This window comes from Erinaceus europaeus, chromosome 13 (genome assembly GCF_950295315.1).
Source record: "Erinaceus europaeus chromosome 13, mEriEur2.1, whole genome shotgun sequence".
Classification (NCBI taxonomy): Eukaryota; Metazoa; Chordata; class Mammalia; order Eulipotyphla; family Erinaceidae; genus Erinaceus; species Erinaceus europaeus.
Genome location: NC_080174.1, coordinates 39,055,973 through 39,071,211, shown reverse-complemented (window position 1 = coordinate 39,071,211; position 15,239 = coordinate 39,055,973). Strand labels below are relative to the sequence as shown.

Here is a 15,239-nt window from a genome sequence, read left to right as displayed (position 1 = left end):
TCACAGGTATCTAGACCCTGAACATCTGTTAGCCAATGATACACTCTTTTACTATGTTGTCAGAAGAAGTTAAAAAATGACAAAAGTCTGGAATGAGACAAAAGCTCTTGCCTTGTAGGAGAAGGAGCCCTCGCTCACAGGGACAGCACTGCTTGTGGGTGGAAGCTGTTGCAGCTGCAGGGCCACACTGTGGGCTCCATCCATGGTGAACTAATGGCACATCCCACAAGGCTGGGTTTGATGGGTTGTGGGCACTGCCGCTAAGCAGGGCTGAAGCTGGAAGCCATCTTCTCTCTTGGTGTCACCTCCTTCCACCATCTATCACGTTCTTGTGTGACAAAAGTCCTTATGATCCTTTTGATCGAGTGACAGCCTTTTCCTCCTCTTTATTCAAAGAAGCACCTATTTTGATCTCTCTCGAGCCCACAGAATTTGTTTTCTGATCCTTGTGGTGCTGTAAGGTAGCAAGGAAGAACATTAAAAATGCATGTACAATGAAACATCGAAGCTAGCTTTATTGTCTGAGAAGAGAGAACACGATTGGGACAATACACTAATTGAGATGGATAAGAGGTCATTAAAAAAATTATATTGTCTCTTTCTTTCTCCCTCTCCTCCTCTCCCATCCCTCTCAATTTCCCTTGTCCTATCAAATATGAGAAAAATAAAATAATTAAAAAATAAAGGGCAGGGTGGTGGTGCATTTGTTTGAACATACACATTACCATGCGCAAGGATCTAGGTTCAAGCCCCTGGTCCACATTTGCAGGGGGGAAGCTTCATGAGCAGTGAAGCAGTGCTGTAGGTGTCTCTCTCTCCCTCACTGTTTTCCCCTTCCATCTCAATTTCTGTCCTATCAAATGTAAGAAAAATGAAATAATTAAAGAAATTAGATGATGTTTTTGACTCCTTAATAATGGCATGATAAATGATAAAGATATGCCTCAAAAAAACTTGCTTCCTGGTCCTTAAAACCTCTCTTTCTCCCACCATATCCTAATTTAGTTCCTCCCATTTCCCATAGGCTCCTCTATATAAGAAGAATAATACTTTCCACATCTATCTTTCGGGCCTCAAAAAAAAAAATTCCAGTGTGTCAATATTTGTGATGTAAGCCATTAACTCCCCAGCAAAGTAATAAAAGATAAATAAAATCATTAAAAAAAAATTCCACCAAACACAAAAGGGGAACTTCTGGGTTCCAGCTCATAAAACAGAGAATGAGGAGAAAAAGCAATCCCATAAAAGAACTGGCTTGCTGCTGTTGGTCACCCTAGCACAGGTGAGCTGCCACTGAACTGTGAGGTTGGTAGACTTGTGTGACCAGATCACTTTGTCTCTGTGACACTCAACTTGCCTCATATGTAAAGTGGGGGTTATCATGTGGCCTTAAAGTACAACCAGCAGTGAGAGTGATTCCTGGTCACTTCATTGGACTTATATTTTCAGTGTGTATCAAAATTTTCTATCAAATAAAGAAGGAAGTGTGTCCCTAGTGTTCTGGGAGGCGTGGCCAAAACACTATCACAAATGAAAAGGTCTTTCTTTTCTTCTTTTTTTTTAATCTCTCTTTCTCTCCGTGTGTGTGTTTATATCTATACAGAGAGATTCTATTGTAGAACCTAGATTTATTTTAACCTAAAAAGGTTTAAAACTTTTTGATCTGCCATATGCTGTCTTTACCTTGGCCAAGTCATTTAATATCTTAATCAGTTTTCTTTGCTATAAAATATGGATAATAGCATCCTACCACATTGGGTTGAGAGAAATAGCTATTGGTTATCTGGTTTAAAAAATGCACATAAAATACATGCACTGGCTAATGAATGTCAGCTATTATTGGCATTAATTTTATTCTTTCCAGTTTATCCATAAATATTTTTTTTCTCTCATACATTTTTGCAGCAAATGTTCATTGAGGACTTACTATATATCAAACAGGCAGTCTCTTCCATACCTCAAGGCTTCACAAAGCTGTCTCCTATATTTCTTGTAGCATCCAGTTCTTTCTGTTATCTAGCCTGAAGCCCAGGAATTCTGGTTCCTGGTGTGTATAGCATAGTCATATGTCACAGGACTGACACTGTGTCTACCATCTGCACATAAGATGCAGGGTATAGCAGAGTGGTTAAAGTGAAAACTATTTGGCCCAGGTCTCACCTTGTCAAAGGGCCTGGAAATTAATTTGCTGCTGCTGCCTTCAGATGAGGTTACACATTCAGATATAAATATGCATGAGGTGCAATTATCAGACAACTTTATAACTCACTTCTTATAGTCAGACTTCCCTGACTATAAAGACCTAAGAAAATGCTGATAATCTTGTGAAAAATATAATTAATCTTCATTATACTGTATGTGCATGTGAAAAGGGGATTGTTGTATTAAATTTACACATCCTTCCTTGAAGGTTTCTAATATAACAGCCTTAGAAAGGATAAAAAAAGTCCAAGGCTTTCTCTAACTCTGATAGACCACTGGAAGTGTTCAATCTGGAGCAAAAAGAGGACACTGAACTACAGACTCTGGGAAGATGTTTGCTAAATCCCATGTTCAGCTGTTCCCTCCCAAGATCTAGTCCAGAGTAGATGTAAACTCCAAACATCTCTACTTACTGGCTGAAGGTAGGCCTGTTACATGCCTGGTGTACTGTTACTGCTTCTTGGTCAAAAGCAGAATGGCTTGCTCAGATCTAATCAACTACAAGAAGAGTGGTACAACAGATATGTCCAGCCCCACTCACAGGATGTCAGAGAAAGCAAACAGGCTTTGGGGATAAAGCTAAAGGGATGATGGAAATCCAGGCCTCCTAACTTTTAGACTGTCTGATTTGTCCAGGTAGATATTTATGTTTTTGCTTTGTGTGGTGGGGGTTACAGCCATAACTTGCTTTTGAAAAAGCATCTTCCTTTTTGTATCAGGAACTTCCAGGCCTCTGAGGCATTGTTTGCATCGATAGAAAGTTGTGCCTCTTCTGAGATAGAATACAGAGAAACTTTGTGCAAGTTGCCCTCCCTTATAAGGCACACATCCTTTGCCTAGTGATGCTCCTTCCTTGACTTCAAAGCATTTTTTCCAAGGCCCAAGATGCAAGTAGCCAGCTATGCTGCCAGCCACCGCATGGTTAGTGCACAGAGTTACTGACGAAAGAAAGGAAAAACAATTCACTAGGTGCTTACTTCTACTCCAGCACACGCACCTTATCTCAACGAATTATTCCACCCAACTCACAGAGTAGATTTTATGCATGAGAGAGTCACAGCTCATAGCTGATAAGAGTAAGTTCCGTATAGTATTTTTGGCTCCAACAGAAAAACTACAAAATGTCCTCTCCCACCCCTTGCCGATCTTCTACTAGTCTGGTGAGTACCAGTTACACGACAAGCGCCTTCCTTTTCCTAAGCTTTGGCTCACAAAAAAGGTTACACTAATCAGTTCCCACCCCTTGAGTTGGATATTACAACCTTCAGCAGCCAACACAGATCAAGAATGCTTCTCCTCATTCCACCTGCCAACTTCACCATCTGCTATAACCCGAGCTGGCAAGTAGAAGGATACATTAGGACAAAGTTAGTCCATTTCACTTCCTGATTTGGTAAAACCTGACATCACCTCTCCTGAGGCAAACCCATGCCACTTCTCCTCTCATCCTCGTCGCAAACATTCCGAGGCGATGAGATTCAAACCTGACAAAGATAGTGACAGCAAGGGATATTTATACTAAAGGGATCGTTAGACGACTGCAAATGTATTCGGCTTCCCTGAAGAAGCGAAGGCTGAGTCCAAGTGTCCCCTCCCTCAATCTTAATCGCTACTCACCGGCGGCGTTTCTTCCAAGGTTTACCTATCAAAGGTTTTTTGAAAATTGACTTGGACGCTTCAGGCAACCCGGAGGCACAGCCTCCTTTAATTCCTTTGCCCAACTCAGAGCTGCTGGGTCCAGCTGCAGTGTTTTGCTTTCAAAGATTACAATTTTATTTGCCAAACTGCCTGCCAGTCAGAATCTGGAGAGGGTTTCGCACAGGTGAGTGGCTGCCAGAAGAAGGGGTGGGCGGACAGCTCCCGGCTGATTGGCTGCGCGGCAAAGCTTGCTTGAAGCGCAAGGAGCGACCGGGGGAGGCGACGCCCGGTTGGAGCGTCCAGCTCACCTGAGGGAGTCGCCTCTAGAGGCCACAGGAAGGACGTTGGCGCAAACTTGCTTCTGCTTCTTCTACTGTCTAGAAGAGCTCAGGTGATTGTATATCTCCATCTGCCCGACAGGTGGCCAGTCTGCCAGTGTCCTTCTATCCTGCGGGCCACTCTGGGTTTTACCCCAGCAAAGCTACCCTTGCAGGTCTTCGAGTTCTAACATCCTTCAACACCTGGTTCCTTCAAAGAGCCTTCCTCTGGGTCAGATGCGTCCCTTTCTGCCTGTCCTCCAAAGCACCTGTTGTCTGTAGTTTATCCCAACCCTCCCAGAAAAACCTAAGGACCCCTATGAGCCCAGCACTGGATGAATGTTTCCGTCATGTTCAAATGGAATAATTTATATGTACACAGAGCTCACACTTTTTTCGTTTACACACATTTTCATTTAAGATCCTCACAACTCCCGGTTGTCAATGAGAACTGGAGCTCAAGTTCATTTTACAGATTATAAATGCCATTTGGGCAGGGGATAGATGAGCAAGGGTCAGTTATGGTTGATATCTTGAGGCAGAAAGACTGTCAAGAGAGCAGAATGAGGAGCTGTTCAAGGAGCAGTATGATTAGTGCGGGATTTTTCTGGTGTGTGGGCGATAGGAGCTGTAAACAAAGGGACGGGCCTGATTATCACACGGTGCTTGGGTTTCATCCTGAATTTACAGGCGTGGGGAGGGTTGAAGGGACAAATGACAACATCACTGTGACTGTTCTGAAGCCTAGAGAGGGGCTCAGCACACTACATAGTTGTCTTTGCAGTTGGCCCTATCACTCTTTTTTCTTATTATTATAAACAGGGTACTTGAACTAAGGTTCGCGTAGATTATGCCTTGTAGTAGGACTTCAGAGTGCGCACATTTCTCAGACATTTTCAATTACAAGATTTTTCAGGCGTCACTTCAAGAATGCCTACAATTCTGGCAGCTTCCCTGGGGGTTTTTAGCACGCCGTAACGATTGGTCAATAACTTTCCACGCTAGAGAAACGGGAGACACCATTGGTTATAGTTACTCAGGAGGCGGACCGAAGGGGACTAGAATGTTGTCTTTGTAGGTGGGTTGCCATAGCGCCAGGGAGGTGGAGCCTTTTAGATTGAATTCTGGAGACACGAAGAGGTAGGAGGCTATCCCAGTCCTAGGATGGGTTTGGAGTGGTAAAGAGTATCTCTCTATCCCGGTGGAATAACCTGAGACTCCGGACCTGTCTGGGATGTGTGGTAGACGGGTTCAGATGTAGGTGGTGCTCTCTAGGTGGAAAGAAGCCATGGAGCCCCTGTCTGAAAACCACCTTTCCACTGCTCTTTTAGGAGTGTGGGCGTTAGACTTCCCTATCTCAATTGTAAGTGTACAAACATTTGGGGTTTCTGTGCTTGGCAGTGAGTGGACGACACAGGACCGAGTTCACGTCTAGGTCCATTCCAGCTCCTTGGGTGCCCCTCAACAAAGGCCTTCTCTTCTCCAGGCCCCAGTTTACTCCTCTGAAAAACAAAAGGATGAAATTAGCAGCTAGCTAGTGATCTCCAGTTGGCTGTCTCAGTCTCTGGAAAACATCAACTGATTTATTTAGCTGAGGGTGCTTTGAAAAATTAAAAATGTTAGCAAAGTTTGTTTAATAGCATATAACTGACACAAGAAAAAAAAAACTCAGTCATGCAGATCTCATGCAGATCTCATAAAATTCCAGATAGGGTAAGCAACGCGCGTGATTTAGCTATATGCTGAGCAATAATATATGTATAAGCATATATAATATCTAATAATACTGTAATGGGTAATAAAGTATATTCAGTATAGAGACAGTAGAATGGGAAATATACCTCAGCTGAATAAATTCTTTAAAAAGAAAAAGAAAAGATATGTTAATGGAAGATCAACCTTTGGACTTCATACTTACAAGTCACTCAGTCCTCTGCACAACCCCGCCCCTCGCATAAAATCCTTAATAGAATGTCGTACCTAAAGGAAAATGTTGTACTGTGAATATATTTACATATACTATTGTTAAAATGTCTCTTTAGTATTTTTGTGTGTGTGTGTGTGTCTTTAGTATTTATGCAGTCTACAAATACTTATGGCGCAACTACTGTGTGTCAGGAAATGGACTGGGAATTCACCAATGAACCTTCTATTGGGGAACATAAAAGACAGAAATGGGAAGTCGGGCGGTAGCGCATCGTGTTAAGCGCAGGTGGCACGAAGTGCAAGGACCGGAGTAAGGATCACTGAGCCCTGGCTCCCCACCTGCAGGGGGCTTGCCTCACAAGTGGTGAAGCAGGTCTGCAGGTGTCTCTTTTTCTCTCCCCCTCTCTGTCTTCCCCTCCTCTCTCCATTTCTCTCTGTCCTAGTCAACAACGATGACATAAACAAGGGCAACAAAAGGGAGAAGAAATAATTTTTAAAATTTTAAAAAGACATAAATACATATAAAAGATGGTATTGGATAGTGGACATGCTGTGAGAAAAATAAGGCAGTATAAGGAATTATATATATAGAGGATTAAGGTAGGATCAGACTTTGAATCCAGGATGTCTTACTTCAATTCAGTTCACTCTTAATCACTATAATAACCTTGAAAGTAATTTCTGCAAAACTCTATAACTAACACCATCATAGTTACTGTTAAAAGACTGCTTTCCCACTCAAGTAATGAGAAAAGGATCTGCATTGTTACCACTTCTGGACAATATTGTCCTGAATGTCCTAATCATTACAATATAGTAATAAAAAGAAATAGCAAGTATGAAAATTGGAAATAAAGTTTTTCATTTACATACAGCATCATTATATATATGTAGAAATTCCTAATTCACAAAAACTTAATAGAAATTAAATATTAGTTTATCAAGGATTCACAAATATAAGACTATATACACATTAATTTTATTACTATGTTAACAGCATGTTATATTATGAACTTTTTCTGTTGTGATACTTAGAAGTCAATTTAAGAAAAGATGTATCATATCTGTACATTGATAACATTGAATTATTACTGTGAAATTAAAGACCAAAATCTATAGAAGTGATCATGTTAATATATCTTAACACTCAACAAAGTTTAATTCTCTTTGTTTTTTTAGATTCAGTGCAATCAAAATCAAAACAAGAATTATTTTTGACAAAAATAATTTACTTGCTGGTTCTACAAATTACATTGTAATTGGAAAGAATATATGGGCTGGGTGGTGGCATACCTGGTTGAGTACTCATGGTACAATCCACAAGGACCCAGACTCAAGCCATTGGTTCTCACCCGCAGGGGGAAGCTTCATGAGTGATGAAGCAGGGCAGGGCTGCAGGTGTGTCTCTGTCTCTCTCTCTCTCTCTCTCTCTCTATATATATATATAGCTCACCCTTCCTCTTAATTTCTGACCGTCTCTATCCAATAAATAAAGATAATTAAAAATAAAAAAGAAATCTTAAAAAGGAAAGAATATAAGAGTTAGTATAGTTAGAATGATTTTGAAAAGAAACAACGAAGTTGGAACTATGTGATTTCAAGATTTATAAAGCAAGATATTGTGCTATTAGTATAAAGATAGACATATAGATCAAGTGCTACTGGAACAGTTGAATACCCAAATGCAATGAAATATATGGTCATTATTTTATATTTATATAAACTTTAATTCAAGAATGGATCTTATACCTACTAAGCATAATAGCTAACACTTTAAAAGTTCTAGAAGATGGGAAAATATTTGTGAATTTGAATTAGGCCAAGACTTATTAGCTAAATCATAAACCATAAAATAAGGTTATTTATTTAATAAAGAAGAATTCAACTTTATAAAAATTAAAACTTTTGCTCTTTGAAAGATTTAAGGAAATGGCAAGTATCAGACTGGGAGCTGATATTTCCAAAATATGTATATAATAAAGGGTGTGCATTCAGAATAGGACAATTTTATAATTTAATGATAAGTTGAATCGATTGGTTATTTTTTCATTTTTTTTTCTTTGTGATTAATAGTAAGTTACAATATTTTAAGGTTAAAAAGTATAGTTCCAGACCAAACCCACCACCCAAAGATATATTTATTTAGTAAAATAGGGAGAGAGAGAGAGAGAGAGAGAGAGAGAACCAAAATGTACCCCATAGTGATCCTGGGTCCATACTCCCAGAAGAATAAAGAATAGGAAAGCTTTCAAGGGAGGGGATGGGATACAGAGTTCTGGTGGTGGGAATTATACCCTTTTCATCCTATGGTCTTGTTAATATTTCCATTTTACAAATAAAAATTAAAAAGTAACACTTCATGATTTTGGCAGAGTTGGATATAGTGGGGGTTGTATTGTTATGTGGAAATGTTATGCATGTACAAACTATTGTATTTTACTGTTGACTCTAAACCACTAATCCCCCAAGAAAGAAATTAAAAAAAAAAAAAAGGACCAAAATGTCACTCTGGCACATGTAATGCCAGAGGTTGAATACTAATTATTTTAATTTTTTTCTTTAATTAAAAAAACTAATTAATTAATTGTTTAAAATATTTATATGGCAGAAGATTTAAACAGCTCAATAAAAAAGTAAACAAATGACAAGCATATGAAAAGATGTAAATTAAAATGACAATGAGACTTCACTCCTATACAACTATGAGAATCCCTAAAATCAGTAAGGTTTACTAACAGGGGTCGGTAGGGACAAAGAGTAAATGGTAAATGCGTCAATATGGAAGAGTCTCAGAAGATCCACTGTGCTAAGTGAGAAAAAAAGACAGATACCAAATAGTATAAGCTCTATGATTACAAATACATGATGCCCTAGAAAAGGCAACTGCTTTGAAAGAGAGTAGTTCAGTGACTCACAGATGCCAAGGCTGGTGATTACAAGAAGACTCTGATATCTTTTTGAGTAATGAATGTATTTATACCTTAATTGTGGTACTAATCAATAAACTGTAAATATGTGCCAAAATTTAGTTTTGCATACTTAGAATTGGTGATTTTTTGTGGAAATTATCTCAATAAAGTTATATGTACAGCGCCTGAATCTTCAGTCTTACCTAATTCAAGTCATAAATATTTTCTCATGTTTTCTTTAGGAGTTTTATAGTTTTAGCTGTCATGCTTAAATTTATGATTCATGTCTGAATTAAAACCCAAGTTTGTTAGCAGCATCAATAGTGAACACTTGCAGAGTTTCTATTACATGCAGTGTAATGTGCTTATAATTTTTAAGTCACAGAATTTCATCAATCTCAGCATCTACTCACAAGGTTTCTCTTTCTTCCTTTCTTTCTTCCTCTCTTTCTTTCTCCCTTTCCTTTCTCTCTCTGTCCCTCGCGTGCACTTTATTTCTTTTAGAGTAATTATTATTACTATCAACAGGGTTATTGCTGGACTCAGTGCCAGCACAACAAATCCTCTGCTACCAGCAGCCATTTTTCTTTCTTTTTCTTTTTCTTTTTCTTTTTTCCCCCCTTCTTTCTATTTTACTTGATAGGACAGAGAGAAATTGAGAGGGGAGGGGATGGTAGATAGGGACAGAGAAAGATAGATACCTACAGACCATTTCACTGCTCATGAAACTTCCCTTCTGCCAGTGGGGAGTAGGGGCTTGAACCCATGTCCTTGTGCACTGTAACATGTGCAGTCAACCGGGTGTGCCACCACCCAGCCTCCTCGCAAAATTTCTTTAGTCTATTCTGCAGATAGAACAGAATCCAATCATTATTATCAACAAGAGTATGAATGATCCCGGCAAATTCTGAATTTTTCTGTTTCAGGTGTTTAGAAGAACATGTAGCAGAGTTTTTCATTAGATCAATGGACTGTGTCATGGAACTATACTAAGATGGACATCTCTACAGGAAGAGACCAACTTCCTTACAGAAAAGTTTCTAGAAATACCAGCAAAATATACAAAGGTCTAGTGAATTGAAAAAACAGATGTCTTTATGGGGCATGAGAAATCTAACTTATGTTTCTTCTAATATAGAATAGTAGATTTCAGGGAACATTGTAAATCCAGGGTTATAACCATAAAGTCATCATGAGAGAAACTGCTTTGGTTGGTCCATACTCCTTATAGTGTTATTATTAAAATGAAACTTGGGGAATAAGGAACCGAGGACAAGGGAGATGGGGGGAAGGAGGTTTACAGAAGAACCTAAGACTCAACTTGCAAAATAACTCCCTTAGGTAGTGTGCCTGATTTATCATGTGCATGACTAAGGCTTGAGTCTCATCCCCATAATACTGAAGGAAGTGCTTGTGTGTGTCTCCCATCTCTCTCTCCCCTTCCCTCTATCTCTTTCTCCTACCTCTCTCCTCCCTCTCTCTTCCCCCTCCTTTTCTCCCTTTTATCTTTTCCTTCTCTGTCCCCTTACTTGAAAAAAAGGTGGGGGCAGGTGGTAGCATGCCTGGTTAAGTGCACATATTACAATCTACAAAGGCCCAAGTTTGAGCCCCTAATCCCCACCTGCAGGAAGAAAGCTTAGCAAGTGTCTCTTTGTGTCTCTCCCTCTCTCCCCCTTCCCTCACAATTTCTGGCTGTCTCTATATAATAAATAAAGATAATAATAATAATTAAAAAACCACTCAGAATAGTGAGGCCCCAGCAATGACAAAACAAAACAAAACAAAGACCTTCTCAGACAGACAACAGTTAAAGGAGGCAACCATCACCAAGCCTGCCCTGAAAGGGGTTCTAAAAGATCTCTTATAAACAAGAACATCACCATAATACTTGCCATATATCAGAGCAAATAAAAAATTGTAGAATAATGGCACTACAATACATTAAATTCATAATATCAATAAATGTAAATGGCTTAAACTCACCCATTAAAAGGCACGGAATGGGAGGATAGATCAGAAAACACAACCTAAATATATGCTGCTTACAAGAATCCCACCTGACCCAACAAGACAAACACAGACTTAAAGTGAAGGGATGTAAAACTATCCTACAGGCTAATGGACCACAAAAAAAAAGGGGGGGGGGTTGGAACAGCAACAGCCATGCTTTTTTAAAAAGGTCTATTTTCTTGAGAGAGATCTAAAGACTAGAATATTGCTCAACTCTAGCATATGGTGGCACTGGGGACAAAACCTGGGATCTGGGAGTCTGGCGGTAGCCCAGGTGGCGCAAAGCGCAAAGGACATGTAACGATCCCGGTTCAGGCCCTCCCCCCCCCAGCTCACCACCTGCAGTGAAGCAGGTCTGCAGGTGTCTGTCTTTCTCTCCCCCTCTGTCTTCTCCTCTCTCCATTTCTCTCTGTCCTATCTAACAATGACGACAAGAATAACTACAACAATAAGGGCAACTAAATGGAATAAATAATAAATAAATATTTAAAAAAAAAACCTGGGACCTCTGGTGCCTCAGACTTGCAAGTCCTGTAAACTACTAGCCTCTAGCTCCTGTGTTCTTTATTTTATTCAAATAACACACTTTCTTAATTATTACTTTTAACAAGTCTGTTGTTTGTAAGTATAAATTCTTATAGTCTTACTTTGTCTTATGTTGTCAAGTCTTGGTCTCATCGCATTTCCATATAAATTTTAGAATCAGCTTTTTAATGTCCTAAATAAACTCCCATCTGTCATTTACATTTATATTGCATTGGTTCTAGAAACCAATTTAAGGATGATCATTATAAAACCGAGTTGTCCAATAATTATATATCTTGTTATTTAAGTCTTAGATTTTTTTCTCAACTATGTTCTCTAGTTTTCTTTTTTTTTTACACTTTTAATTATTGGATAGAGACAGAGAAAAATTGAGGGGGGATAGAGAGAGAGAGACAGAGAGACACCTACAGTTCTCTTCACCACTCATGAAGCTTTCCCCCTACAGGTGGAGACCAGGGGCTTGAATCTGGGTCCTTGATCATTGTAGTGTGTACACTTAACCAGGTGTGCCATCACCTGACCCCCTATAGTTTTCTACATATCAAAAACTACTTTTGTCACATATCTTCTTTATATTATTGTAGGAACTTGCTTTTATGCTGCTATAAATAGTAATATTTCAACTTCACTTTAATATACAGTGTTGGCATAGAAGAAAAATAAATTGATTTTATGTATTGATCTTGGTAAATTCAGTTATTATAGGTTTATTTATCTGAAAATATCATTATTATTGTTTTGTGGTGCTAGGGCGTCATGCATGTGTGATGCCACTGCTCTCTGGGTGACTTTTTTATTTTTTTTATTTTTTTATTTTTTCCCTTTTGTTGCCCTTGTTTTATTGTTGTATTTATTATTGTTGTTGTTGTTGTTGTTGGATAGGACAGAGAGAAATGGAGAGAGGAGGGGAAGACAGAGAGGAGGAGAGAAAGATAGACACCTGCAGACCTGCTTCACCGCCTGTGAAGCGACTCCCCTGCAGGTGGGGAGCCGGGGTTCGAACCGGAATCCTTATGCCGGTCTTTGTGCTTTGCGCCACCTGCGCTTAGCCCGCTGTACTACAGCCCGACTTCCCCTGGGTGACTTTTTTTATTCTTTTCATTTTAGATTGAGATAGAGAGTGAATGGGAAGAGAACTCAAAACACTGTTTCACTGCCCGTGGAACTTCCTGCTGTGGTATTCTTGTATGGTGCTAGAGTTCAAACCCAAAGCTTTGTACATGGTGCAGAACATCTCTTTTGGGTAAACTATATCCTGCATCCTAAAAATTATTATACGCAACCTTGTCATCTATGAATATCTGCAGATTTCTTTTGTTTGACCAGAACACTGCTTAATGGTGGTATTAGGGTCAAACTTGGTATTGCTGTCAGGGAAGACCTGTGATTCACCACCATACATCTTTCCTGTCCTTCCTTTCTGATCTATACTTTTTTTTTTTTTTTTTTCCTCCAGGGTTATTGCTGGGCTCGGTGCCTGCACCATGAATCCACCGCTCCTGGAGGCCATTTTCCCCCCTTTTTGTTGCCCTAGTTGTTGCAGCCTCGTTGCGGTTATTATTGCCATTGTTGACGTTGCTTTGTTGTTGGATAGGACAGAGAGAAATGGAGAGAGGAGGGGAAGACAGAGAGAGAGAGGGGAGAGAAAGATAGACACCTGCAGACCTGCTTCACCGCCCGTGAAGCGACTCCCCTGCAGGTGGGGAGCCGGGGGCTGGAACCGGGATCCTTATGCCGGTCCCTGCGATTTGCGCCACATGCGCTTAACCCACTGCGCCACCACCCGACTCCCCTGATCTATACATTTTTTAAAAAACCATTTTTCTTGACTTATGGCTAGAGTCTCCTAAAGTTTAACTGAAGTGTGATAGTGGTCATTCTAGTTTTATTCTCTAGCTCAGTAGAATGTTTCAATTATTTCATTGTTCAGCATCATGTTTGCTATAGGGTTTTAGGGTTTTCATCAATGCTTTTTTTTTCAAATTAAGGAAATTTACTTCTATTCCTAGTTTGCTAATATTTTTGAATCAAAAGGGGATATACATTTTATCTTTATATACTAAGTAGACAGTTTATCAAAAGATATACATGAAGATATACTCAATGTAAAAATATGCAAATGAAAATTCAGATCGCAATGAAATACCACCACATACTTAATAGGCTGGCTGAAATTTAAAAAAGACTGCTTGTGTCAATGAGGATATAAAGCAGCAGAATTAATGCAGTTAAAATGGATTTATAGGGTACAGCAACATTGGAAAAGAGGCTGGCAATTTATTAAAAAGTTAAGTGTATGTTCTTAAGTGTTATGTATCTTCTTGAGGATATTGAGTACAGTTACTATAGTGTTTAGTAATGTTCATAATTATCTGTATCTGAGTTGTCTTTCACTGTTCAACTTCTCCATATTTTGACTTGTATATTTCCCCCTTCTTTACCTACCTAATATGTATTTATTGAAAGCCAGACGTATATATTCAGATCCTTTATACTTCTATAGTCTTGTAAATTCTTGTGTAATTAATTAACTTACTTAGAAACTTTTTGGCCTTCACAAGCCTTGCTTTCAGATTTTGTCAGTATCAGCCAAAATAGTATTTGCTATATAGGTAGGTTGGTTTATCCTCTTTCTGAAGCTAAACTGTGTATGTATGTACTCTGTGTCCCATAAATCATGAAGTTTTTGTTTCTGACTTCTAGAAACAAGAGTTTTTTTTTTCTTGACTAGAGATAGAGGTTCAATTATTTATTCTTTATTTTTAAAAAATCTCCTTCTGGGTAGTTCTCAGTAGGAATATTGCTTTGCTACTTATCATCTCACTACATACAGAAGACAGATTGCTCTCATTTTTACGTAGTGATAAACCTTTTCTTCCAGCTGTTCTTAAACTTTATCTTGTATTTATTTTTTTAATACTTTCACTTTATTTAGTGTCTCTTCTACAAACTTGGTTCTGTGTGGTCTGAGAGGTGGCATAGCAAAAGCACTGGACTCTCAAGCATGAGGTCTTGAGTTCATTCCCCAGTAGCACATGTACTAAAGTGATGTCTGGTTCTTTCTCTCTCTCCTCCCATCTTTCTCATTAATCAACAAATAAGATATTTAAAAAAACTTAGTTCTACCACAATTACTTCTACTAAATAAATGTCCCTTTAAGACTCTTTAAAGTAAAAAAAAAAAAAAAAAGCTATTTGCTTATTTAAGTGGGTGAGAGAGAAAGGAGTAAGTGGATAATTAAACCATATATTAATATCTGTGAATATTTTTATTAGTAATTTAATATTGATTTACAAAATCATAACAGGGGTATAATTCCACACCTTTTCCATCATCAGAGTTCTGTGTCCCCATTCCTTCCACTGGAAACTGCATTAGTTCTCCCAAGATCACAGATTTGGGTTTACTATTATTTCTATAACTATCTATCTATCTATCTATCTATCTATCCATCTATCTGCCCATTTTTTCCTATGGCACTCCCTTCCTTTCTCAGCCATACCTACTATTTTTGAATGTCCTTCATTAAAAAAAAAATTTTTTTTAATTCTCTCTCTGGGTCCTGAAAAAATTGAAATTCAGAGCCCTCTGGTCATCTTCCCCTAACATTTCTCCTCTTCTGCGGGTATGGACCAAACTTCTCTATGGGGTGAAGAAGGTGGGAGTTCTGACTTCTGTAATTGCTTCTCC

The 15,239-nt window shown here is 38.8% G+C and overlaps 2 protein-coding genes across 6 annotated transcripts in view; one reads left to right on the top strand and one right to left on the bottom strand.

Moving 5' to 3' along the window:
* NIPAL3 (NIPA like domain containing 3) overlaps positions 1–3,943 on the bottom strand; it is a 62,821-nt gene extending 58,878 nt beyond the window's left edge. The window contains exons 1-2 of one of the 2 annotated variants that reach the window (XM_060205551.1): positions 3,820–3,943; positions 112–454 (exon numbers count right to left, since the gene is read on the bottom strand). In XM_060205551.1, the coding sequence (XP_060061534.1) occupies positions 112–204 (93 nt within the window). In that variant the 5' untranslated portion in view covers positions 205–454; positions 3,820–3,943. The remainder of the gene's footprint in view (positions 1–111; positions 455–3,819) is intronic. The other variant, XM_060205550.1, reaches the window with a different exon arrangement.
* A 151-nt stretch (positions 3,944–4,094) lies between these two features.
* Positions 4,095–15,239, top strand: part of STPG1 (sperm tail PG-rich repeat containing 1) — a 58,911-nt gene continuing 47,766 nt past the window's right edge. For 2 of the 4 annotated variants that reach the window (XM_060205547.1, XM_007522583.3), the window contains exons 1-2: positions 4,095–4,231; positions 9,919–10,059. In XM_060205547.1, coding sequence (XP_060061530.1) covers positions 9,987–10,059 — 73 coding nt within the window. In that variant the 5' untranslated portion in view covers positions 4,095–4,231; positions 9,919–9,986. Of the gene's footprint in view, positions 4,232–5,265; positions 5,298–9,918; positions 10,060–15,239 lie in introns of those variants that run through there. The other 2 variants (XM_060205546.1, XM_060205549.1) reach the window with 2 other exon arrangements.